Source organism: Camelus bactrianus, chromosome 35 (assembly GCF_048773025.1).
Source record: "Camelus bactrianus isolate YW-2024 breed Bactrian camel chromosome 35, ASM4877302v1, whole genome shotgun sequence".
NCBI classification, from domain to species: Eukaryota; Metazoa; Chordata; class Mammalia; order Artiodactyla; family Camelidae; genus Camelus; species Camelus bactrianus.
This window is the reverse complement of record NC_133573.1, coordinates 24,437,949-24,465,883: the sequence shown is the minus strand read 5'-3', so window position 1 is coordinate 24,465,883 and position 27,935 is coordinate 24,437,949. Positions and strand designations below refer to the sequence as shown.

Below are 27,935 nucleotides of genomic sequence, written 5' to 3'. Positions count from 1 at the left end.
CCACCCAAATGTCGGCCCCTCTGCAAACACAAACGAGGCCACTTATCTGCATTGCCTAACCAATGTAAACAGCCCTGCGAGGGCCCGGGCCCTGGCCTCACCCCCGAGGTCGAGGTCGTGCTGCTGGGCCAAAGGTATGTGCGGCGAGATTTTTCAGTGCCTGTTTCCTCCTGGCAAGACCTGCATTTGGGTGGTTTCGGCTGAGTAGCTTCCTAATTGTCATCAGTGGCACCCAATTCTAGGCCGATCCATCTCCAAGCAGTTAAGTCCACTCCCCTGCCCCCTGTCAACCTTTCTGCTGTTTTCAGGGGAGAAGCCCTGTAACCACCACTGGCCACTTGGCAGTGACTCCCCAATTTTTCAAACAGGAAGCCTTTCTGAGGTCTAAGCTAAATCCTTCCAGTTTCGGGGTGGCTGACCCCCTCCGTTCTTGTCTCTCATGTAAACAGAGGACTGGTACTGGAGGGCAGGCCTCACCACACACACCCTTGACAGCCTTTATTCCACAAGTCTGGGGAGATAACAGGCCTGACTTCCTGTTCTGGCTGTGCTGCTAGCCAGCTGTGTGACCTTGGGCAAAGCACTTAACCTCTCTGAGCCTCAGTGTCCTTGTCGGTAAAATGAGGGGGCTGGGCTAGAGGGTCTCTTAGACCCTCTTATGAATGATTTGTGTTCTCTAGATTCATATGCTGAAGCCCTAAATGACCCCCAGTGTAGCTGTATTTTAAGACAGGGCCTTTAAGGATGTAACCAAGGTTAAATGAGACCGTTAGGTTGGGGCCCTAATCTAATAGGGCTGGGGTCCTTATAAGAAGAGAAAACAACACCAGAGCATCCTTTCTCACCCCAACAAACGCACAGAGGAAACGCCACGTGAGGAATAGCGAGTGGGCAGCCAACTCCAAGGCCTGGAGAGAGGCCTCAGCTGGGCCCAGCCTGCCGACACCTGACCTTGGACTTACAGCCTCCAGAACTGTGGGAAACAGACGTCTGTGGGACTTGGTTATGGCTGCCCAGGCAGACGGGCCCTCCCCACCGCCATCCTGGAGCCATCAAGACGGCTGGAGCCTGGAGGGAAACTCAGCCTCCCCAGTCCCTGCAGAGAATCATACAGGGCTCTGCCTCTGACCTCATCTCTGGCAGTGAGTTTCTGCCTCCACAGAGTTCTTTCAGCTGGAGAGCTCGGCCATCTTTCACCAGCCCCCACACACCACCCCAATCTCCTCACTGACAGAGGCCCCCCAATCCAGAGCCCAAGAGCAGCTGAGCGGTGGGGATGGGGTACCAGAGAGAGAGGCGGAGAGAGAGTGTGTGTGTGGGGGGGTGTGCAGGGCTGGCTGACTCTTTCTGGCAGTTTCCCTCTCCTGGGGTCTCCTCTGCCCCCATCCCCACCTCCAGGTCACCTCTACGCTGAGCACGTGGGCCATGTCTGTTGGATGACTTCCTTCCCAGCCTCGCTGGTTCCATCCTTCATGCCAGCCAAGGCCTTTGGCAGACAGACACCTGCCCTCACGTTACGGCCTTAAGTGGCAGTCCCTCGGTCCACAGCTGGCCACAGTGCTCTGAAGCCAGGCCTCCGGCTCCTGCAGCCCTGAGACCTCTCTGTGAAGCTGAGCAGGACCCTGTGGGGCCCTCCCCAGGGCAAAAGCCCCTCCAGGTCCCCCACTGTTCAGTCTCTGAGAATTTCCCTGGGTTCCAAAGGGCAGGCTCAAGCGTTACTAATTAGGGAAGTGAGGGAAGGCAGAAACAAAGGAGAAGCGGTTAAGCAGGAAGAGTAACGAAGCTTAAACACTGGGTCAGCGACAGAGCAGGGTCCTGGTTCCTCCTCAGGGGCACACGTGACAACCTGATGCGTGTCTTCGAGCTGGCCTGCAGAAACTAAGACCACCCCCCCACAAACATGCAGACCCCAGACTGGCTGGAGCCAGAAAGCAGGTGACTAAGACTCCTGAAATCTCGCCCTGCTCCCTCACCACTGACCAGTCAGGGGAAAGTCCACGAGCTGCAGCCCTCAGCCCACGTGTCCCCTTAAAGCCCCTCCCCTGACAGGCGCTGGGCAGTCAGGCCTCTGGAGCATGAGCTGCCCGGTCTCCATGCTCAGCACTTGCACAGAAGGCTGTACTTCACTCCACCACAACCTGGTGTCAGTAGACTGGCTTCGCTGTGCAGCGGGCCAGCAGGCCCAAATTCGGTTCCGTAGCGCCTGGAGCTCCTCTCGCCTCCCTGGAGCCCGAGCTGCTGTCCCAGGATTTCGGCGCCTTTGGCAAGGCTCCATGAGTACCCTCTCTTCCACGTCCGCAGGTCCTCCTCCAGCCTGGCTGCACCGGCCTCTGTGCTGGCACCGCGCCACCCCGTCACGCCCTCCTCTGCCACCCGGCAGAGGTCATGGCCAGTGTGCCCATGTCACCAGAGCCCCAGGCGGTCACCACCAGGCCCGGACCTTCCGTCTCCTTTCCCTGGGCAGTGGGTTACGGCTCTAGGCTCTGGAGCACAGCTGACTTAGCTTCGTCCAGGTCCCAGTAGCAGGTGACTTCAGGCAAGCTGCCGACTCTCTTGAAGCCTTATATCCTCATTCGTAGGGTTACCTCATCTTTAGTAAGCCTAGGGGGCCTCCCTCTCCTAGGGTTACTGGCCTGTGTGGGGCACTGAGCACAGTGCCTGGGCACATGAATGTTTCTGGGGTTGGGGAGGGTAAATACAGCTCAGTGGTAGAGCACGTACTTAGCATGCACGAGGTCCTGGGTCTAATCCCCAGTACCTCCATCAAAATCCCAGCAAGACATTTTGTAGACGCACATGAGCTTATTCTAAAATTTATGAGCAAAAGAACTAGATCAGCTAAAACAGTCTTGACAGAGAAGGATAACGTGGGAGGAATCAACATACCTGATAAGGCTTACTGCAGAGTGACAGTAACCAAGACAGTGTGGTACTGGTGGAGCAACAGACCCGGAGATCAACGGAACAGAAGAGAGAACCCAGGAATAGACCCACACGATCTGTTCTGTGGGGTTTTGTTTGTTTGTTTGTTTTGACAAAAGTGTAAAAGCTATCCAATGGAGCAGTGACAGCCTCTCCAACAAATGGCACTGGGGCAAATGATTATCCACAGGCTAAAAAATTCCTAAACCTCACACTTTGCACCAAAATTAACTCAAAACAGATCACGGACCTAAATGTAAAATGTACATCTATTAAACTTTTAGGAAAGAAAGATAGCAGGGCTGGGCAAAGAGTAGAGTTCTCAGACATGACACCAAAATAATAATTTATGGGGAAAAAAAGATAAGTTGGGCTTTATTAAAATTTGAAACTTTTGCTGAACAAAAGACTCTGTTAAAACAATGAAAGGCAAGCTACAGGTAGGGGAAAAATATTTAAAAACCACGTATCTGACTTGTATCTAGAGACTTGGGTGCATCTCAAAGGCATCAGTTTCCTATGATGTAGTTCCAATTACATAACGTTCACAAGATGACACAGCTTCACAGGGGAAACTGGGTTAGTTGCTTTCAGGTGTGATGATTAATTTCATGTGTCCACCTGACTGGGGGACGGGACGCCCAGACGGTTGGTGAGACGTTATTTCTGGGTGTGTCTGTGAGGGTGTCTCCAGAAGGGAGAAGAATCTAAATCCGTGGACTGAGTAAAGAAGACCCCCCAATTCCCCAACGTAGGGGGGCATCAGCCAGTCCACTGAGGGCCTGAAGAGGACAGCAGAGCAGAGGTGGGGGATCTGCTCTCTCTCCACTTGAGCTGGGACGCCCCTCTTCTCCTGCCCTCAGACATGGGCGCTCCTGCTTCCCCAGTCTTCAGACTCAGAGTGGACTCACACCATCAGGCCCCTGATTCCTGGGCCCTTGAACTTGAACTTTCACCCTCAGCACCTTGGCTCTCGGGCACTCAGACTTGGAATGAGCCGTAGAGCTGACTTTCCTGCTTCTTCTGTTTGCAGAGGGCAGATCGTGAGACGTCTTGGCCTCCATGACTGCACGTGCCTATCCCTGTAATAAAACGTCCCCGTGTGCACCTCTAACTGTCCTTCTCTCTACAGAACTCTCACACACCAGGGGACAGGGGGTAGCACACAGCTCCTTTGTGGTGATGGGATATTTCTGTACCTTGACTGTGGTGGAGTTAACAAACGTACACATGGAATCACACTGCATAAACACACACACACACACAAGTAAAAACTTGTGGAAACTGAATAAGGTCTTCAGTCTTAGTTACCAGTACAGAACCAGCGTCAGTTTCCTGGTTTTGATATTGTACTATCGTCACATAAGATGCCACCACTGGGGGGAGGCTGGATGAAGGGTTTGCAGGACTCTGCTATTCTTGCAACCTCTGGTTAGTCTGTAATTATTTCTAAGTAAAAAGTTTTTTAAAAAGTAAAATGGAGTTAGGGAGTTTGTAGTTATGTTAGATTTCGTCCCCCATTAACACACGGGGCCGCCCAGCCTTCACATACTGGATCTCCACGTGTGTTTGCAGATTGCAGCAGCAGGAACTGAGAGCCCCGGGAGCTGGTGCAGAAATACTGGTTGACTGTGGAAGGGGCAGGAAACAGAAGTCATACAGAGCTGGCTCTAGGGACCTAAACACTCGTCCGCCAGCCCCTGATCTCTCCTACCCCCCACCACGCCCAAGGGAGTGACCAGATGGCTTTCTCCCGAGGCGGCTGTGTTGGCCAACGGCACCTTCCCCGGGTCCCACTGCAGCGGTCTGTGACTTGGAGAGAAGAGAGCAGACCAGGGCCCAGGGTGGGTGCGGTGCGCCCGGCGCCAAGACTTTGGAAGCCAGTGGGGGTTTGCAGAGTGGGGCCCAGGCCTCTGGGAGGGACAAGGGCAAGCTGTGGCCGGGAGGCTCTGGCCTGAGCCAGGTGTGCAGCCATCAGCCTGGGCCACCTCTGTCCTGTGCCCTGAGTCTCTCAGGAACAATGCAAAGCAAATAAACAGAAATCAAATTAAAAGGAAAATCCAGGTCAGGAAGACCAGAGAGAGATCAGTCTACAGTCAGCCCCTTTCTCACAACCCGCACAGAGCACGGCAGCAGAGTCTCCTCACTCCTCAAGCACCCCCCCCCCCCGGCCCAGGCCCAGGCCCAAGGGCCTGCGCTCTACAAACTCAACAGCTGAGCAGCACTTCTGGCGAAGAGGCCCTCTGGGGCCTGCTTCCCCTTTCCCAGGGCAATGTAATCTCAGCTCTCTGGCCAAGACCTTTGCCTAACAGCCTGCAGACCAGGAAGTCTCCAGAAACCAAGTCCACTTGGCAGTGGTCATTTCCCCTGGCAGCCTGGGAACACACGAGGCATGGAGCCAGGCTGTGCCAGCCGCCCCGTCCGGAGGGAAGGCGTGGGAAGCCCTGGCCACTCTCCCAATCCGTGAAGGACAGCACTGGGGTCTGCGCACCCACTACCCACCTCCCCAGACCCAACCCATCCAACCACGCAGGCCAGGACCCCCATAGCATCCTTTACCCACCCCTCCCACATCCACCCATCACCCAGCCCTCCGCGACTTCTCTCCCCATCACCCCCTCGTCTCTCGTCCAGCCTCGGCTCCCCAGTTCTACTTTTGCTCCTACAGTCTGACCTCCACCAGGAGCCAGTGATCTTGTAAAGTCAGATCAAATCAATCACATCACACCCGGGAGGAAATCCAGATTTCTCACTGTGGCCTACAAGGCCTCTCTGACGAGGCCCGGCCTCTCCAGGCCCTGCTTCCGCCCCCGCTGGGCTCTCCCCTTCGGCTCTGGAGGCCATGCTCCTTCCTCTCCCTCTGCTGTCGTCTGGAACGTGCTTCCTCCATCTTCCAGGGACGGATCCTGGTCACTCAGGTCCTGGCTGAGCCCTCTCTCTTTACGGGAAGGACCCCGTCTCGACAGGTCCAGTCTCGAGGGGCCACCAGTCACGCACCTGGCCCAGCAGAGTACGTGGGCTGCAGTCTGGGTCTCAGGAAAGTAGAGCCAGAGAAGGGGTCTGAGCACAGGTGCTCATCAGGGAGCCCTCGGGATGCAGAGCTGCGGAGGGGTGGGCAGGGCGGGCAGGGGCAAGCGGGCTGCGATGCAGGCTTAAGGACAGTCGGAGTGGCCCCTGGGTTGTCCTGACCTGGGCCGAGGATGGCCTGCACCCATCAGCCTTCGCACGTGGCGCCCCCAGGCCCCCTCCGGCCACGTCTGCGCTGAGCCCACCCCACAGGAGGTGACAGCCGAGGGTCTCCTGCCCACAGCACTCCCGGAACAGGGCCTGCGGCACCACAGCCTCACCTCAGCTTCTCTCATTTTGCTCTTTCCCTTAACTTTTCCTGACTATGTGTCTCTCCCTCCGAGAACAGAAGCTCCACGGAAGCAGGACCCTGGGACCCCAGCCCATCGCGTGGTCGGTGCTGAGTGAAAGCCTCACGTTCACAACCAGCCCGGAAAGCGCGTCATCCGCGTCTCACTGCACGACCTCAGCGCGGCTTAGGTGCGGAGGCTCGCCCAGCACGGGGCGGAGGCAGAGCTCCAGCCGGCGCCGTGCAGCGCCCTCTGCCGCAGGCGTCGTGGGGGCAGCGCCGGGACCGAGCCGCGCTGACGAGGGAGGGAGCACATTCCGCGGGCGGCTCCAAACAAGATTATAAATTACTGGAGGATCTGGGCCATTCTGCACGATCCCTCCTGTGCTCGGTGTTTAATCCACGGCCCCTGTGCACAGACTCGTCGTGAGCCAGCCCCTACGCACACAAGCGGGTGGTCGATCTGACTCAGCAAAGGGACAGCTCTGCCTTCTCCTCTCACTTCTCCTTGGCCGATGCCCTCTCAAGGGAGCCTGGGAAAATCCCACTTCAGTCTCAAGAGGACTTTGGAGCATTTTCCAGGCCTGTTCTGTTTGCTGAAAGAAGTCACTGTCTGTGGGGTTTTGAGAAACCCTGTCTCTTCCAAAGAGCATCCTGGAATGTTGCTGGTCTGCCCCTCATCCACGATGTAACTGGGGGTGGTCTGAGCTGTAGGCCATGCTTGTCCCGGGGGCTGGAGGACTCCAAAGCTGCCATGAGACTTTCGGAGCCATATGAACCAGGACCCCATGAATTTCTCCTTAATATTCAAGTCATACATCAATCTTCTATTATTGGGAGAGGAAGAAACATACAGAAAAAAAATAATGAGAAAATAAAAGGTTTATGGCTGAATTTAAGTGACCAGTGATCTCTGGGGAGATGGGGACGTTACTTCTCTCTCTGGCAAGGAAACAGGACATGTCCTTAAGGATGGTATCCCCACTGCTGTTCAGCCACATTTTTTCTGTGAGTAGTAACATCTGTTGCAAGTTACGCGTGTGGTTTTAGTCACCCTGGTCTGAACTTGGTACTCACTCTCTGCACTCGTGAAGCATTTACGAGTTCTCTAAGGGCTGAGTGTGCTAGGTCAATTCTATACCCAGCAGCATATCTGAAACACGGAAACTGTGGTAGTGATACTATTACCACTACTAGTTAACCCTTATGGAGCACTTAGCAATATAACAGCCACGATGTTAAGACCCGCATGTCCATTATCTTGTTAATTCCTTATACAACCCTAGTAACTTATCCCCATTTTACAGATGAGAAAGCTGAGGTTTAGAGGTCAATAATACACAAGCTCATACAATTAGGAAGTGTCCAAGCTGGTCCTCAATAGACATCTAATGAATGGATGAGTGTGTCAGCCTTGCACCCCCCTGCCCCTCTGGATGCAGTAGGCATCTCCTGTCTGGGCCTCTGGTGAGAAATGTTCCAGGCTGAGCGCTCCTTAGAGGGGTCCGTACAGGTGCACACAGCTCTCGGGGAGACACATGAAGCCCACCTGCTCACCTCTTAAGATTACAAAGCAAACAGTACATGGAACTCGACTGATGCTCTCTGCTCATCAGTCTTGACTAGAAACATCCTGCCAACGCTGACCCGAAGGGCACCAGGTCACCCCCAGTGTCAGGGTGAATTGGGAAATGGCAGACTCGTGGGACCTGTGTCCACTCTTCAAATTCCTGAGCCCAACTGGTCAAGCAGACGAGGGAGAGCCCATCGGCAAGTCTGAGGTCCAGTGGCGTTTGGGTCAGTCGCAGAAGCCCTGCTGTGGACGTGGCAGGGCAAGAGGTTCAGGACGTGGCCACAAGTGATTGCTTCCGGGGGTGGAGGAGATGCCCTCAGGATTCCCGCAGTCTGGGGGAAGCATCTGCTGGACACTTCACAGGGCTCCCTCACGCCTAGCCTGCTGCTCCCACACAAGGGGCTCTGCTTGTCTCTTTTGCAAAGCAGCCACTGAGTACCACCCTCCTGTCATCTTATCCCCCATCATGGGCGGGCGCGTGCAGAGGTCCCTTTGACGAAGCTCAAGAAAAGCATCTAAATTAACTGGGGTAGGAGGACAGCAAGGCTTCCCAGAGGAGGTGATGTATGAACTAAATCTTGAAAGGCAAGTTGCACGAGCCAGGGACTCGGAGATGACATTTCTGGCAGAGGACAGGGCATAAGCAAAGGTGTCACAGTGAGGGTGGCTGCCACCAAATGGACCCTTTCTATGTACCACATGCTGCGGTAAGCACTTGACAGCGTCACAGTTTCAGGGAACTGTTCATATTTCATGCCTGTCTCCCCTGCTAGAAAGTCCCATGAAAGCAGAGACTTCCCCCCACCTCCGTGTCCTTGGAGCTTAGATCAGCGCCTGATGTACAGAACGGGGTCAATCTTTCTCTTCCCAATGGTTGCCAAGTATTCGTATAAATATTTAAGTCCATGAATCCAATAAAACTGACTGTACAGTATCACACAGGAAACCAAAGTAAGCGTAAAACCCTGAGCACATGCACACACACGTGCACATGCTCAGCAGGATCTGAAGTGCTTCCCCCAGTTAACTATAAAACTGGGACTGCTTCCAAGGACACATACACTTGAGTAATAAGCCAGCGATCTGCAAAGTTACTCCTCCAGAAAGAAGCATTTCTACTGAGATGGGCTGGCTGACTGTCCTTTGGACGTCCAAAGGTTTTTTGAAAGTCACCATTTAAATAAGAAAGCCTAAAATGTGATTTTACTTACAGCGTGCTAAGTATTTTAAAATTGATTCCACCTCCATTTTCTTTTCATTTCAAACAAGTCTAGGGAAAACCACCAGACAGAGCTGGGACAGCCACACCCTGGTGCCAGCCAGACAAAGGGAGAGAGATGCTTTAATGAGAGGCTGTAGAGGTAAAAACTTCTGGGGTTCTTTAAAAACCAAACTCTAGAAATAAACATACAGCTCTGTGGAAAACCTCATGTTTAAAATCTGAGAGAACCCCAATGACAGATTAACTGAGTGTAGGAAAGCGGCCTCCCAGCCACGGTTTCGTAGAACCTGCCCCTCCCTCCCCCGACCAGAGACCACCGGTCCAAGGCCTGAGGCTCGTGCCAAGCGGGGCAGCAGTTCTGTGGGTGTGCAGACTTGGCGGCAGTGTCCCTCACCCTGTTTCTGTAGCTGCGCAACACACAGCTCAGGAGCTGTTGGCAGCCAGGCTTACGAGTGCTCAGGACCGAACTGTGTGTCCCCCCCCCCCACTAATACTCACAAGTAAGGAGCCCCCGCCCCCAGTGTGGCTGCATTTGCAGGTGGGGCCTTTAAGGGGGTAATGAAGGTTAAATGCGGTCAGAAAGGTGGGGCCCTAATCCAATAGGACTGGAGCCCTTGTAAGAGGCATCAAGGAAGCGGAATTAAGGCCATGTGACAACACCAAGAGGGTGCTGGCTACAGGCCGAGGAGAGAGACCTCACGGGGAACGGACAGCGCGTGGGCTTCCAGCCTCCGGGACGGTGAGGTACAGTAAATGTCTGCTGTGTGAGGTTGTGACGGCAGCCGGAGCCAACTCAGAGTGGAAGCACACGCCTCAGGGTCCTGACTGCATTCAGGTATCTCCAAAGCCCAACATTCTTGTGTTGGTTTCAAACTTTAGGATCCCTGCGATAATCTCCTGCGCGTTTAAGTGAATTCAAATTGGGTCTCTTTTATTTACAACTAACATCCTATGGGGCCCCTCAGGGACCTGCGCCACGCCCTCCCCCCTGGTGCGTTCTCCTTCTCTGTCCGGCCTGGCTCCTCGCTGAGCATGTCTAGCCGCTATGTTTTGCACGAGTCAGGTGTGTAACCACTGTACGGAGAACGAGCACACGGGGCCTGGGCGGCTCTCGTGGGCAAGTGCAGGGACTCACCTGGAGAGGTACCTAAGGGTCCCGAAGGCTGCCCAGAGGCCTTTTTAGCTTATTTGTTCCCCAAAAGGCATCAATGAATCGAAGGGAGAAGTCTGACAGCAAACATCAGCTTTATTAACATCTGCTTACCTTTGGTGGATCACAAGGGGGAAAGAGGCCCAGAAGACTGACCAAAATTCTTCTCCAAAATTCAGGAGGCTTTCCATTTATTTTTAAAAATATAAACAAGCTCCTTGGTGAACACAGAACCTTTCGTATGACTAACCTGGTCACCAGCAGTCCATCTCTGCTACAGAAATCTAACTGAATAAAGTACAGTGATGGGCACCACCTTATTCAGTCCACTTTCCTTATGGCTCCCATCACATGCTACACCTGCCAGGGACCTCCTTTCTTGATGAAAGATGAACACAGCTGAATTATCGTAACTGATTTTCAGGTATTTTCTGCCTTGTGCATGACACACAGAAGAATTATCCCTGGTTCCTTCTAACAATCTAAAACTCAGAAATAAGCTAAAAATGACAAAACTTGTAAATCATTCTCCCCAGCACAGAATAGCAGGCAACAGTATACAGGTCAGCGATGATGAGGGTTGGAAAACAGGGTTAATAGAATTGAGTTTTGAAATTTTTTTCAAGTCTTTTCAAATTTGAATGACTCCATGCTGAATTTTAGAAATTTTAGCAAGGATAATTACAGTCACATCTTCTGGACTGTCTAAGTCACCTTGGAACGAATACCTGGAAAGAAATTGGAAACAGTGGTTCTCGCAATTCCTTTCTGAGTTGCCTGTCCTACCGAGGCGTTTATCAGCCCTGCCGCACACACGCGGTAAGATCATAAACACCGCCTCACGCGACACTGTGTGGTGCCAACATTTATTTCCTATTGTAACCAGCCTCAAGCCTATTCTAAAAATGTTTATTCTGTCGTACACTTTTTGTACTGATCCAAAGGTAAGGTAACTCAGGCACCCAGGAAAACAATACAAATACAGATGCTGAAGAGAGCAACGTTATTAGTGAAATGCCAAATAGACCGTCTCTGACACTATTTTAAAAGGACAAAGATGACTGTGGAAGATACTGATTTACCCATTTATACGTCTCCAATACCCAAACCAAATAAAACACAACCACACCAAATCTAAATTACAACACTTTATTGCAGCATCGGCAAAGGTCAGATTTCTGAAGCTGGTGAAGATCGGGCAGCATTTCCATGTGAAATGTTACAACTTTACAACTTTTGTTTCTTATTTAATTCTACATGCAGAAACTGAAGCATGGTAAAAAGAAAAAAATGTAAAATAGCTAGAAAAAGATGTAATCAAGTTTGTAGCATACAGATGTGCTCTTCAACTAAATTTACTATGCCTATCGGAAAGCAAACGAAAGACAGCTATCCTAAGAAATTAACAGATTGCCAGAAACAGACTGAGAACCCTCGTTTCTATTTGGGGGGGTTGGGGGGGAGGAGAAACAAAACAAAACAAAACAAAAACAAAGCAAAATAAAAGCTCTACTGTTTCCACACTTTGCTGAGAGACAGAGGCTGTAAACCCATGAAGGTCAACAAAATCTCCGGACCCCCCCTGGCTGTCCTTCGTCCGTCTTCTGTGACGTCTGCCTGGCACGCTGTTTGTGTTCGATGATACTTACAATGGGCTCACCTACCCCTGCGCTCAGGCTGGTGTCAGACGCCCCTGCGCCGCCTGGGTTCACGCTCTTTGCACACTAGTCGTCACGTTCTCCTCTCACCCTAATAGGCAATGTTGTATTACTGACTGATGGACAAACTGCTTTTTCTCCCTCATCTCTTGCTCCTCTTGAAACAAATCCCTAAGCAGAAGCCTTCCTGGTGGATTATCTGTGTTTGGGTCTTTCATCGTTCTGTTGTCCTGCACGTGCGCTGTCACTAGGAGATTTTACCGCTTGCTCTGTGCTTGTCTACTGCAGTCCTGGAGCCCCCAAGGGTATCTTTTTCCAACATGGGATGTTCAATTCAGAGACACTGTAACTCAAATCAAGTTTAACCTCAAGTTCGTTTCCCCCATACCATTACCATCACAACCAGCCTGTCCCAGGTTTAGGTTCGCAAGTCTCTAGACCGACATGCTGAGATGTATCCACTGCTCTCACTCAATTGCTGGAGGACTCCACTATCCACAACATCAGATACAGGACCTAATGAAATGACACGTGCTACTGGATCAACGTCTCCTACAGGCACAAACAGGGCAATGTTAAAGGACTAGTACTGAGGACGACCTCCGGCGAGAAAAGGCCCGCAGACACCACCAGCCACTGTTCACCGACGTCTGCGGACAAGGCAGCGCTTCTCAGGAGCGCACAACGCCTGCTGGGCTGAGAACAGCGGGGAGCAGAGGGGCACCAAGGAGAGCAATTCTGACCGTGACAGGAAGGGGTGGGCCCAGCATACAACTACTATAACTACTTCCTAAGATGCTGAGAGTTCATGGTCTGTTACGGTTGCACTGTGTCCCCCCCCAAATTTATACGTTGAAGTCTAACCCCAGTACCTCAGAATGTGACATTATCTGGAGGCAGGTCGCTGCAGATGTAATTCATTAAGATGAAGCCAGACAGAAGGACAAGCCCCAAATCCAGTTACGACTGTGTCCTCATAACAAGAGGACATCTGGACACAGACACACACGCTGGGAAGACGCCACAAGAAGATGCAGCCAGAGATTGGATGGTGCTGTGGAAGCCGGGGAGGCCAAAGGCGGCCAGCAAACTACCAGAAGCCGGGAGGGAGGCCTGGCTCCCTCACAGCCCCCAGAAGGAACCAACCCTGCCGACACCCTGACCTTGGGTTCAGCTTCCAGAACTGTGAGACCAGCATCTCTGTGGTTTCAGTCACACAGTTCACCACGCTTTCTTACGGCGGCTCCAGCAAAGTAACACAGTTTGCCTCTCACAAGGCAAGCTGCATTAGCAAGAAACTTTCAAAGAATAAAATGCAAATGTGGAGAAGTATCTTCAGCTGGATACATCCGTTATGTCAGGCAGAGCTGAACTGAATGGAAAAAGGTCAGTAACACCACTATTCCCTGAGAGAAAGAGGAAGTCTCTCTCCTGCAGTCGAGACACAGCAGTGGTCTAAAACAGAGCGCGTCAGATAAATGCAGTGAACGACAGGAAAAGAACCGCGGTCTTCGGTAAGTAAGACACGCCTCTCATAACCTCTTGCTGTTCAGAGTGCGGTCCACACTCCAGCAGCTCTGACATCACCTGGGAGCTTGTTAGCAACGAATCAGAACCAGCAGTTTAATTAAGAGTCAAGATGGTTAAAATGCATATTTTTAAAGTTTGCGGAGCACTGGTATAACCCACGTGAATTTACAGCACACAAACCATATCAGTCCTAATACTCGCCACGAATGCCGAGGGTCACAGGTTTTATCAACACTGGCGGAGTGGAGGGAACCCTGTCCCGCACTACGGAGTATCTGATAATTGCACTGCGGACAGAGCTACTGCCATTTTAACTCGTTATAAGCAAATGCCTATACTCTGTTAGAGCATTACTGCCCGGGAGAAGGGCTGAAATTTTAACTTACGGCCTTATTTCAGTCCAGATTAGAAAAATATAAAAATCATCATAATTAATGTCTGAGAGCCTGATCAAAATCCATAGGTAAGAAAAACTTTAAAATGCTTTAATAACCAGTTTCTAAATAAACTTCCCTTTTATCCATCATACAATGTCAACATTAGTAACTTAAAAAAAAAGCATTAGCCAAGTTAGGAGTAAAATTGAAAGCAGTTTCTTAACCTCACGCAGATTTTAACCTCCTGCCTCCTTTGTGCAGGAACTCAGCACACAGATGCCCGAGGAGCACGGCTCTCAATACACACCTTCCTACCAGGTCTGGCCCAGCGTTAAAAACAGAAGAAAACAAAGCCAAGCCAAGCCACCAAAAGACTCCACCCCATCACATACGTTCTTCCAAATGACTGCATTTCTTCACTTAAAACTCAAGTTTAAAACATAGCAAAGAACTCTTGCTACTTGAAAGGCTCAAAAACTCAAGTTTACACATTAGCTTGTTCCTCTACGATGTTCATCCGCACCAGCATTTTAAGAGCACTGGCTTTGAAAACACCATAAAACCGTAAGACTTCACAGAGGGCCATTTTCAAGAGTGCTGGACAAATTATGATTTTTTTTTTTTTTGAGTGATGATTTTAAGAAGAGATTTAGAGCAGGTACAGTGGGCAGCCCAAGCGGTGGGAGTCTCACAAAATCAGGAAAACAAAGGGGAAGGAGAGAGTTAGGGAGTGTAACACAAGAAGACGTTTTTATTAGATGGCTAAACATAGATTTTTAAAAGCCCCTTGTCCATTCAACAAATACTTACCAGGCACCTACTCCGTGCCAGGCACCAAGAGCTGTGGAGGAGACAGAACGGAAGACAAGACAAGGTTTCCGGGGCAAGAGCACGACAGGGTCCCAGACAGAGGGAGGCAAAAAGAGCTTAACGAGAAGAACGGAAAGGCCAGCTCGGTGGGAGCTGGGGAAAGGAGAGCGAGAGAAGGCCAGTGAGGCGGCGCGCCTTGCGCAGGGCCGTGTCACCCAGGCTGCGGGGTCTGGCCTTTTCCCCACAAGCCGAGAGGAGCCCCCGCGGGGTGTATGCAGAGCAGCTTGCTGACACGGCCCGGCGGCAGCCTTGCACTGGAGGAAGGACAGCGTGGGTGCAGCAGAGAATGAAGCGGAAGCGGCGGAAACTGGGGACGGAGAAGCAGACGCGGGCAGCGACCCAAACAAGGGGTGACGACAGCTGGATCCAGGACCTCGGCGGCGGGGGTGGAGCACACGGGGCACGAGAGAGGCAGCCGCTTACGTAGAGTCAGAGGACTTGGGAGCTAACCACATGTGGAGACTGAGGGAGAGGACAGAGTCAAAAATACACCTGTCTTTTCTAGTTTGGACAAGGGGGTGGGCAGAGCCTCCGTTCACTGACCTAGAGGACAGAGGAGAGAAGCTGGGGACACACTGAGGTTGATGTTCCCGTAAGACATCTAGGTGGTCATTCAGAAGACAGCTGGATGTGCAGTCAGCAACTAAAATGTGATGCCTGGGCTGGAGGCATGGATGGTAACTGAGCCCCACGTGGGGCGGAGGGCGCTTGGGGTGAGGGAGGAGCGCTCAGGACCAGCCCGAGGGACACGAGCCCTCCGGGTGGAGGCGAGCCCGTCCCAGAGTCAGGAGCCAGGAAGCGGAGGTCACAGAGGGAAGACAGAGGCCAGAAGACAGCAGAGCCACAGAGGTCAAGGGAAGAGAGTGTGCCGAGAAGAAAAGGAGGGTCCAAGTGCCAAGGGCTGCCAAGACGGCGTCCTAGAGCACCGAACAGAGCGCCGAGGCAGCGGTGGCTTGGGGAGGACAGTGTCGGGGAAAAGCTGGGGAGGCAGGCACAGAGTGAGTGTGAGAGTGTGAGAGTGTGAGAGTGTGTGAGTGTGAGAGTGTGTGTGTGTGTGTGTGTGTGTGTGTGTGTGTGTAAGCAAAACAGAAAGTTAACAAAGAATTCTGAAAGATGACTAACTGGTAGCAAACTAAAAAAGGCATGCCTCCGTGTTCACAGACACAACTATTATTACCACATATGTAAGCTTACACGTTTCCCTGTATTTCTGTTCCCTGCTGCCTAAGAAACGCTTGCTACTTAGACTAGGGCAGAACTAGCTCTTCCAAGTAGCTGGACTCGGTTCCCTACTACACTATAAGCTTGAGAGTGAAGACTCTCTTTTACTTTTGAATTTTCCATAGTGTAGGACTGAACCCATGGAAGGTGCTGGATGAATGTAAGCTGCAGGGAGTGAATCCTACTGCAAATAGTAATTATGCAGCAAATGTCATATTTATTGATTCTGTAAAGTCACCCAAACATTGAAAAATTAGTAAAAGATGCTACAGTCGCAGTATCTGAACGGAGAGGAGAAGGGATTAGGGACAATGCTGTTCAGAGATGGAAGGCTGCAATAAGACAGGTGCAGCTGATGGAAAAACGTCAAGATAGAAATATTCTAATAACGAGACAAGAAGAGAGAACAGACGTTACCAAGAACACAATGGTATATATTTAAAGCTCCTCTAAGAAAATGTAAAAGGAGGAAACGAAAATGTCCATGGCCCCTTTCTTAACTGAGCCAGCGTCTACATCTTAGCAGCAATAATAAAAGGTATTATGGAGAGGCTCAACCTAGTATCTTACCCCGAATCAGATAGGTTTATACATCAATTTCTGAAAAACTCAACAGGTGTTAAAAAACAGAACCCCCTGACAAAAAATAGATTCCTAAGCTGTCATGACAAACCAATTTCTTAAACTGGAACTGGATTAGAGTTGTCTGAGCATACAGTTCTAAGAAAAATGTTACCAGGAACACACAAACACATTTAGAGAGTAAAAGACAAAGGCTCTGACACCTGCATTTCCCCCAACGCTACTCTTCCCGACACTGAACCACTTCTGCGACCCCAGCACCCTTTTCTGCACCCGTGTGGCTGTCTCCGTCCAACAAGGGGACATCTGAGGGCTGTTGTACAGCCGCAGCCTAAACCCGGATGCCCCGAGGGAGAGCAGGCAGAGCAGCAAAGCCCACGTCACTGCAGATTATAACCCAGACACAAGACAGAAGGCGGGACCGACAGGTCTTTAGATCAGATCCCAGAGAAACTTTAAACAACTTTATTCCTTAAAAAAAGATGAATGAGGTCTTATTAGGGAACATCTTCCATGTGATATTCCTTACAGAGTTTTAATTATTTCACATTAGGCAACTCAAGTTTAAGAAGAACTGGCATGAATCCCTGCAGGACATTTTATAACTCAAAAACAGACAAACAAAATACCCCAGAACAAACTCAACCTGCATGTTTGAAAGTCTTACTAGCAAACAGGTTTTGACTTTTAGTAAACATCACGATTACTTAACAGTGGCTTGAGAGGTCCTAACAAAAAGCCTCTGATTTCTCTCAAACGAATCTAAAACTAGTCCTCTCTATAAATGCAAAAGAGAAAAATTAAAAATACAAGTAACTCCACTCAGAGAAAGCAAAAGCTAAGAATGATGGGGCTGAAATCAAGATTCAAAAACAAATAAACAAACAAACAAACCCCAAAAACCAAAACTGTAAATATTGTATTAAAAGGTTTTCTTCTCTCAGCTATCTATAACTCAAAGACTTTTCTAAGTTTGCTAATTCAGCCTTTATCATTAAGTATAATCCAGAACTATCTAAGTTATTCACACGGACATGATGAAGAAAATGGCTAAGGGAGAAACAAGAGAGGGTCCTACCTCCCACCAGTCTTAAAGATTAGATCTGCATTAGGCGCTCCCTTCGGATGCTGGTAACGCGGCCGCCACTCCCGATTGGTGTTTGCTGGAGCCGGGCGCTGGGCAAGAGACTGCAGCATTTCTGGAATTAGGAGCCAAACAGAACAGGTGGTTACGCTTGGTAAATGCACTCCCCTCAAGAAGCCAGAGCCCAGGAAAGTCTCTCAGGGAGCCGGCTGAGGAAAAGCAACCATTGCACAGATTGAAATGATGAACAAGTACCAGAAGAGCAATCTAGAGACGAGATACGCTCTTGACTGTCATGTAAAGTAACACTCAAAGCCCCCCTTACAGCCAGTGCGGCCACCACCCAAGTGTCTTGTGAGGCAGTCAACAGTGTAAGAAGCAGGCAGGACGGCAGCCAGACAGTACTGGCTCGAGTCCCAGCTCTGCCACCTACTAGCCATGGGACTTTCGGTTCAGTGTCTCTAAGTGTAAAATGCAAATAATAATGGGCACTGATCTCACAGAATTGTGAGGATTAAATGCTTTGAAAGCTACTCAAGTGTCTGACCCACAGTAAGCACTTACACTGACTGTTAACTACCATTATTTGTTATTAAGAATGTTGAGTGTCAGCTGGAAAAGAATATTCTAGAAGTGGGACTTAAAGATAGAAAACCAATTATTTATTTACACAGCAATCTCTTGCAGTTTTTGAGTACAGCCCTATATGAAGGGCTGGGCTGGCTTAGGAGGTGTCCATGACCTCTATATTTAAAGTTCCAGCTAAGCCAAGTCTGCTGGGTATGTCTGCATAAAACTGGAATCCTAACTTGAATATACCCTCAAATTTGAAGGAACAGAGGGCCTTCAAGACCAGAATTATCAAACAGACAAAACGAGATGGTATTTGTTGAATTAATTTGTTCACAGTTGACTGGCAACACGAGGCAACTAAAAATTGGTCTTTATGTCACCTGCAAACATGGCTCTAACAGGATGGAATCTAACTGAATTATGGAGTTAGCAAAATGTGATGAAAATTCCACTAGTGTTCTTTTACAAGTAAGTGAGAGAAGAATGGAATGTAAAAAACAATCAGCCTCTCAGGCTAAATACATACAAACACGACGTGAAAAGGTGGAGAACAACACCTTTGACATTCTATGTTCTAAAAGCCCAAGGGGCTTCGCGATTTCCCACTTCCGTCCTGGAAACGAGCTGATACCTTGATAATCTTCTTGTTCTTGCCGTTCGTTGATATCTAGCGTGAGCTTTTTCATTCTCATCCTCTCTTCTTGCTCTGCCTGTTGCTGGTTCCAGTGATTTGCAGCAAGTTGGGAAGACATGGGTACATTAAGGATCTTAAACTGAGAAAAAAAAATGACAAAGAAGTCACAAATGGCTTGAGAAAATCAAGAGGGAAAAAAGTAGATTTCAAGTAAAATAGTTAAGTAGATTTAAACAAGTTTAGGAAAATAATCATCTTTCCTTTCCTAGTAAGTCAATAAAGATGGTCTAAGGACATAAACATAACAGTGTTACTCTACAAGAGACAAACCTATCAGGGCTGGATGGGAAGTGGAAGGCCAAGTTCAACCTCCACGGAAAGCAGACGCTCCTCTTTCCTGCCCTGTCTGGTAGCACACATCTAAGCAACAGGGGATCATTTTCCATTGTGTAGACCCTATTATATATGGGTAATTGTCAGAAAGGCTTTTATACAGCAAGCTGTAATCTGCACCCTTTCATTTCTACCCTCTGGAACCAGTTCTGCCCTTCTGAACCATACAGAACAAACCTAGTCCACCTTCAGGATTAACAGACCTTCATCTTACTAAAGACAGCCGTGATGCTGGGAAAGAGAAGAGCCCCCTGAGTGAATACACCACAATCTGTTTACCCGACCACTTGTTGGTAGCATTCAGGGTGCATCTAGTTTTGAGGTTTACGAATACAGTCATAAATCATGTACAATTGTCTGTGTGGACGTGTGTTTTCATTTTGCTTAAATGAAAAAATGCTAGGCACGGAAAAGGTGGGACTATCTGATGTGTTTTATTGGTTAAGAAACTGCTGAACTGTTTTCCAGGAGTTTGCATTCCACTAGCAGTATATGAGAATTCCAGTTCCTTCACACCCTTGCCAACACTTGATATTGATATGGTCAGTCTTTTCAATTTTAGGCATTCTAGTGAGTATATAGTTAATATATCCATTTTGGTTTTAATTTTCATTTTCCTAATGACTAAAATTACCTGTCTTAAAACTCAATCTAGAACTATGCTTAAAGTTGACATCAAGTTTCCTGGAATATAGAGTTTTCAGAATGTATTTTTTCCCTGGTCTTGAAAAACAAAAAATTTGACGACTATGAATCTTTTGACTGCTGTCCTATTCTGTAGGACTTTTCTGAGTTTAATGACAATTGATCTGCAATTACACACAGGTCCTTTCAGTCCTTGAGGATGTAATTTGCTTATGCCTGAAGACTGTGACTTATTTAAAGCAGATGAATCTCTTTTAATACTATCTAATTTTACCCAATTGTTAATTTATCCTTTCAGGCTAAAATCTTTCTTCTTGATAAAAAGGAAAGTAAATAGTTGCTTTTTCCATACTCTCTCCACAAACTGTGCCCTTTCCTGTTCTTAAGTCTCTGAACACAGCCTTTTAACAAAGCACTTTCTCATCCTCCTGAACCACATCTCCTTTAAAAACTGCTGGCTGTGGGCTATTTATTTCTAAATTCTAGGGTATGTGGTCTGATGATTGTCAATTTTTTCTTCTTTCACGTGAATTCTATGTTCTTTTTTTCCTGCCCCTTCCCCAAGTTTCCTTTCCACAATCCGTTCTTTCATAAAATATATACTTGCTAGGCAGTGCTGCAAAGATGTTAAGAACATGGGTTTTTGTAGTCAGACAGACTAAGTTTATTCCTTAGCCCTATCATTTACTGGTCTGACCAGCAAATCACTTAAGAACACTATTTTTCTCATCTGTAAAATGAGGATATCAATACTAACTTTAGGGCTGTTGTGAGAATTAGACAAGATAAAATATGTAAAGTACACAGGTCAGTGCCTAGCAGGTATTAGGTATTTCATAAATATTACCTACTAGTAATGCATGTAAATAATTTATTGACATCCAGACTCACAGTCTCCCTCATTACTTCCTATACGTTGTGAAAATAAAACTATTTCATTTAGCAAAATAGAATCAAAAGTCAGTTTTTGAAAAATCACCTTCTTTGCAAGAATGAGATTAACAACCAACAGACAGAAATTGAAATCCTTAACTACTCTGTACACCTGTCCTCAGGCCTCTGCAGTAATTTGTATCAGGAATGAGGCTTGCCCCAACTGTTTCTATTTCTACTAACAAAAACAAGTGAAACAAAGTTAAATACAATGGTCATCACTTCCTGCAATAAACATTTTCATTTGTTTTTCAAAATTCAGGAAGACACACACAAAAATAACTAAATGAAAAAGTTCAGCTCAGACACATGTATCTAACACGTGAAACAAAAACTTCACCATAAAGTCACTCTTCTCAAGCAGCAGTCACTGCGAAACGTCACAGTAACTCGTACCGCAATCCCTCACTTCCAGGGCCGGCCACGCAGCAAGCACTCTGCTGCACCTGCGCTTCCAAACGCAGCTGCTACCAAACTAGCAGCAGAGAAGAGCTCCATTCAACAGGCCCTGGGAACAGAGCTGGGTCAAATCATATGACACCAGAGACAGAGATGAAAGTTCGAGAGAGAAAGACCACAACTATGAGAACAATTTCCAGAATGAGGACTTGAAGCAATTTTCTCATCTTTCCCTAGAGGAGTAACTGTGGAGTCTAGCAGGTATATCCAAGTTACAGATACTCGAAGTAACATTTAACCTGTCAGTTTAAATCAACAAAGACATGGCTATATAAATTAATACATTAATTTTAAAGATATGAGTACATATAAAAGAACAATCTCTGAAGTACAGTAAGAGCTCAGTAAATTTTAGCTGTTATTATTAATATCACAATTGCTTTATTATTTTATTACAGGTAGGTGTTCTGGGCAATACTGAAATCTTCAGTCTCAATTGAAATACCTAAGGCTTTGAGAAGGCAGCTAAAGTCGTTCTCTGTTCCTAGTATCAAATAAGATGACTATCTGTGATGCTAAGGGTAAAAAAAAAAAAAAAGTGGAAGTCTGAATTTCTTAATGTGAATCACAGGCCCCAACGTTATAAAGCTCTTGCTCAGCTGGCTGGTTTTCCTCTCACTGGTTTTACTGACTGGTTTCAAATAGCTGTAAATATATGCAAATGCAGAGGGAGTGACATACTACTGTTTTACAAAATACTCAAGCAAAGCAGCCGGGTAAGAAGTGGAGGTACATAATTTCCTCATCACCAGGAAGTCACAAGCTGCAATTTTAAGATGCTCTGTCTGTCACCACATTAACACACTCAGCAGTAAAACAGGATGGCCGCTTCCTCCCCTTCCTCTGATCACGACACCTGAAATGTCCTTCATGTTTAGTAATGGCAAGCCTAATGGCAATGGTACTGATCATACTAATGAAACAGGATTAAAAATTATAAAGCAAATTCCATGATGATCTGATTAAAATGTGGAAAACGTAGGTTTTTATTCATTCGTTTACAAGACTAATAATTTTTTTTTAGAAAGTTCTAGATCTTCTGAGGGGAAATGATTATAAAGAAAAAAGAGAAACAAAAACACATCTTATGCCCTGAGACAAGTTTTACAAAAGGAAAAGTTCTCAAGTATTATACACTTAAAAACAATAGAAAAGAGACAGTAATGAATAAATACAGAGAGCAAAAGGGATGAATTCTTGATGAATTTCTTCACCAGGTGCCTTAATCGTAAAGCTGCTAAGATACTTCAAAAAAGAGAGGCACTGTCTTATAGCAAATTAAATGACAAAAAGATTGAAGTCACTCATACTAGATTTCCTAGAACACAATAATGGCAATAAAGGTGATTTCAGTTGTATTTTAAAGCTACTTTGTAACAAACTGAAACTGATAAAAAATATGTATGTATATACATACATATAATCCCAAGTTACTATGATAGGTAAGTATCAACTACTGCAGTCAAAAGATATGTGAAACAAACCACTTCGTAAGTATTAATTCCAAAAAATGAGTTGTTAACTAGTATTAAATTGTAACAAATATATTGTGCATTAGCTTAAAACAATCAAAAAGCTTTTTAAAACATTACCTAATAGTTCCACTACATTAAAACTTTTGCTCTAATAATCAAAACATTTTATTTCATTATTCAAATTCATTTAAATCTAGATTTAAATGATACTTAAATCTAGAAAAATTATCAACAGTATTATCCTTTCTTTTCAAATACTTCATTGGCGTAAATTTTTATTTTCCTACTGAGTACAGAAGAAGGTTATTTCTGGGCACAAATACGGTGCACAAAGAGATCTTTCACTTAAGAACTAAAAATTCCTATAAAGCTACACACTTCACATTTCTAGAAAAACCGTTGTACCAGAAGGGACAACACCCAAAAGTCAAATAATGAAATAAAAATCAGAACAAAATACACTTTCTTTTTCAGACCACAAAATACCAGTGATTTTTCTTCAAATAATGTTCTTAAAACTGAACATTTCCCAAAATTCCAAGTAATGTTTATGAGTTGAAAATGTACTTTTAATAACCAAGTACAGTTTCAGGTGCTCTGAAGAGAACAGTTTTACAAAGCTCTCACCCCATCACCAAGTTTAGGATCTTAACTTAAAAAACAAAAACAAAAACAAAACCCAAAACCTAATTTTTCTAGGGACTGGGAGGAGAGGGAAAATGCCAGGGCTCAACTCTGGCCTGAGGGTGAGAGAGAGTGGAACTGTCTTGTCCTAAAAACTTGATAACCTTGGAGTCTGGGATGGAGGAAAGGCACGTTGACTGAAAAGGAATTACGAAGACAGTGTCTGAAAAGGACAGCAGTACTCTGGATCTAAGTCAGAGTTAACTATGTCAACATGAGTCAGAACGTAGAGCCTTCTCCCCAGCCCTCCACTCCATGATTCTAACTGGTATACAGTTTTCATAGCTGAAGCTTTACTTGCACTATAGCAAAATAATGGCATACTGGACAACTCTGATCCTTCGAGTAAAAAGAAATTACCTGGCAAAAGCAAAGGTAAAAAATTAAGGTAGGCATCATCTCTTTGAGGTTGTACCGGCAGGGAGGGAACACAATATCCCTCCCCTCACAGAGGACTCCTGAGGCCAGGCCTCCCCTGACCACTCACCCACAACAGCCTCCCCACCCCAGTCTCTTTCTACCCTCCCGACTCACCTGACTGTCCTTCACAGCATTGTCCCCAATCTGACATTATGTATTTCCCTACGTCTGCCTCCTAATACTAGAATTAGCTCCCAAGAGAGGAGAGGTGCGGCTGACTGCTGTATGTTCTGCTGGTGGAACCGTGCCTGGTATATAGCAAGTGAACAATAAAAGCACCTGTCAAATGACTACTTGGATGAATGTGGGAGCCAGGTATTGAGCTTGTTCACAAGCTGTGGTAGCCACTCTAGTTCACACACTAAACATTCTCTTCATTATAAGATGCACCATTATTTTATATACCACTAACAGGAAAAAAAGGCTTGTCGATTATACCAAGATACCATCAACTCTAAGAGGCAGCTTAATTTCAGAAATATTAAAGTGTGAGCATCTTTTTTACAGAACTGATAATATATGATGTATCCTGGAGCTGTGTCCGAGAGCAGGGCTCTGTTGTGTTTAGAGCACATTTCGCTATCTGCACGTACATTATGTTCATCTTTCTCCCTGAGCTGGGGGTTGGATCACGAGGGCAGGGGCTTTGTCTTGTTCATCACTGTAGCCTCACACCTAGGCAGGTATTTGACACATAGCAGACACTCAATATTTGATGAGTGAATGTATGAATCAGAGACATAGCTTAGTAACTGGGAAAATGATTTTGAGGGCCATCTATAAGGTAAGGGAAAGAAGAAAGAGGTGGTTTAAGGACAATGGAAAAGGATCAGGGGTCAGGAAACAATGATTTTTTTCAAGAGAAATTTTGGCAAGTGAGCATTTCCTTGAGATTATCTGCGAGCACCCTCCTTTCCTTTCCCACCCTGAGCTTATGAAACCTTCCAGCTGAAAGTCAAGGTATTTATTTATACATCCTAACAAAGACAGATGAATTTAAATTTTAAATGTCCTTTCCATTAAAAAATATCCATTCGATAGAAGTCAAGATGTATCTTCTATACTCCTAACAGATAAAATTATTTCTACCACTGAATGCTTTAAATGCTTCCAAGTCTTTCCTTCTTATAAGCAAAAGATAACTCAGAACTTACAAAACAAAGTTCCTACTTATACTTGAAACTAACAATCCATTAAGCAGACAGATTCTTACCTGCTGCTTATTGCCTTTTCTGGTTAACATGACAAACGGCATCGTGTCTGCAGACTCTGTCTCTCCCTCCCCACCACTGAGTGGGGTCCCTTTCCTCAGCTGGCTTTTGAGATGCAGGGGAATGGCAACATCGAGTTGGTGCACTTTAACAGATTCACCACTTCGTTGCTTAAAGACAGAAATGAAAAAGAATGTAAATATTCCAAGTACCTGTGGATACGTGTAAATTGCAAACAATCCATTCAGTGTTGTACTTTAGAACAATCATCAGAGCCAGCGTAATCTTTCTGAAACTGCAGGCGTCCCCACCTCCAGATCCTTACACGTGCCTCGGAAGGACAATGGGATGTGGCTCCTGTTTGTCGCTCCAGCCTCTCCCAAGAACACACACACAGTGCTGTGGGCTCTATGACATTCCCGCTCCCCGAACGCACTGTGCCCTTTCATTCACACTCACAGCACACATCTCCCTTCATAATTACCTAGGGCCACGACTGCCTGCTCGTCTGTGAGAAGCCCCCACCTGACTGGTGGGGTGATGACTGTATACACTCTCCCTGATGTTCTCGGTCAGCAGTGCTTCACACGCAGCAGGTGCTCAATTCACATTTAACAGTGAATGGAATCTACTGATGTTCAGATGAGCTTCCTGCTTGCTGATATCAATTATTTTTAACATTCACACTGGATCTATCAACCGATTATTTGAACAAACCTTCACCAATGACTTACTGTGTGTTAGGCTTGGAGATAATAGTATTAAAAGATAGTTTCTACCCTCAAGGAGTCATCAACTTGTTCAGTAAGGGAGAGAAATAATAATTATGCGCCATCTGAGGTATGTATAATGTGTGCTGGGGATGGAGGGCTGCGTGGGCCTGTTTGAGAGTGGGTGGGTGCTGAGATTTCACGAAAGGCTGAGTGAAGCTGGGACACCTGAGGATATCAAAGACTTCAGCTGACTTCTTCCAAGCAGATGGTAAAAGAGCAGCTCGGGGGATGTGGAGGGGATTTAGGCGGGGGAAGACAGGTGCAAAAGCAAGGACGCAGTCAGGGACCCTCAAATAATGCTCCAGTCTGATGAATGAAGTACAAGTGAGACAAGGGCTGAACATGACTCTCCAAAGCCAAGCAGGTAATGCTGAAAGGCCATGCAGGTGTTAAAATTGCTTTACTACTATTTAAACAGTCTTTTGATATAGGTTCCATATTTGCGAGTCTTGCAAATCAAGCAAAATGGTAATAAAAGTGTAAGGTTTTATTGTTTTTGATTTCTCAGTTCCAACTTGCTAGAATTTACCTGAAGTTCTCCCAGGTTCATAAGATTTACTAAGACATTTTGCTTCAAATTTGAAAGAATCATGTTAAACAAATCTTGATTTGTAAATTATCTTTCTGATTACAAAATTAACATTATTTTCAAAAATTATTTTAACACAAAAATATACTATTAAGTGTGTCCATATCAATCCCTCCAGCTGCCTCCCTCTGCCGACTCCAAGATGCAACAACTATTAACAGTGGGTCACCTCCTTTCAGACTGTCTTGCATATATTCACATATAAACATATACAATATACACATACAAATACGAGCAGCCACGATGCACACTGTTCTATACTAAACATATATGCTTTTCTTCTTTTTGATTCTGTATCTTGGGAATCTAGTTCACAATATACAGAGCTAATTATAAGGGTGTGTCCTTATTTATTTAATTGCTCCTCTATTGATAGACAGCTTTTTTCTACTACAATGTAACAGCTCTGTGATATATTTAACTTCATGCACTTGACAAAGTATTATTAAGGGTGCATTTTTAATCAAATGGCACGCCCATCTGACAGGCTTACTAAATTTCTCTCTAAAAAAGGCTGCACTGGTTTACATTTACAAAACATTTACCCACACTTAACCACAATGGGTACTGCCATTTTTTAAATCTGAAGATCTGATGATTTGATAAAGGCCCAGCTGTTTGCTTCTCAGTGAATGTTAGCAGGCTGTGATCGCTCTGTCCAACAGCAACAAACTGAGTCACTCATCTTTCTCCTTAGTGTGTAAAATCTCTGTGGTACAGTACAGATATTTAACTCTGTGCTGTGCAGGCTGTAGGTATTTTTTTCCTGGCCTGTTATTTCTATAAGGTTTTTACGGCATTCTGTGCTGGAAAGCAATGTACCACAAATGGTTGATAAGAGACTGCACCGCTCGCTAGCCTTCCACCTTGAGCAAGCTTTTTGTCTTTCCAAGCCTGCTTCTTTAACTGCAACATGGGGATACCAACAGTATGTGACAGCACTGTGTGAAGAGAAATGTAAAGGCTTAATGCCGGGCTCAACGGTCTTCACACTTACTAAGATTTTCTGATAGATTTGCAATTTATTCTGGTGTGGAAATAAAATAGAAATCCAGCTTTATTTTCATTGGCCATTTGTTGAATAATGCAGTTTCCCTCAACTGATTTGAAATGTTAACTTCATCATGATTAAACTGCCATGTTCTAGGTCTATTTTGGACTCCCCGCTGACAGGAAACAGTTCTTTAAGAAGTAAACGGTTGATTACCTCTTCAAAGGGATTACAATGATCATGTTTTATTTGATGACTTGTGCTCCTGTATGATAAGATTTATTTCATAAATTAAGAGCTTTCTAGATGTATGAAGAAATTTTCATGTATGGAGGAAGATGCAAATTGGCCTAATACAACTGTAATGCTAATCTGTACATTATCATAGCTTTTGGCCTTGGTAGCATCAATGAAAGTAAAATCCAGTATTTCTTCTCCGAAGAATTACTCCACTGGCATATACACCATAATACCTAGGTTCTATCTTAAAAACAACCCTCCAGTCTTCACTATGACTTCTCTAGCTGCACCCCATTTCTCTTCCCTTTCTAGTAAAACTTCTCAAGAGTCAGCTCAACCTGTGTCTGGCGTTTTCACTTCCCCCCTTTCCG

The 27,935-nt window shown here is 46.4% G+C and overlaps 1 protein-coding gene across 2 annotated transcripts in view; it reads right to left on the bottom strand.

Annotated features, from left to right (window-relative positions):
• Positions 1-11,357: 11,357 nt before the first annotated feature.
• Positions 11,358-27,935, bottom strand: part of LOC141576051 (regulator of nonsense transcripts 2-like) — a 77,360-nt gene continuing 60,782 nt past the window's right edge. Inside the window, exons 16-19 of one of the 2 annotated variants that reach the window (XM_074358410.1) lie at positions 24,974-25,141; positions 18,749-18,890; positions 17,539-17,659; positions 11,358-11,971 (exon numbers count right to left, since the gene is read on the bottom strand). In XM_074358410.1, coding sequence (XP_074214511.1) covers positions 11,947-11,971; positions 17,539-17,659; positions 18,749-18,890; positions 24,974-25,141 — 456 coding nt within the window. In that variant the 3' untranslated portion in view covers positions 11,358-11,946. Of the gene's footprint in view, positions 17,660-18,748; positions 18,891-24,973; positions 25,142-27,935 lie in introns of both variants that reach the window. The other variant, XM_074358409.1, reaches the window with a different exon arrangement.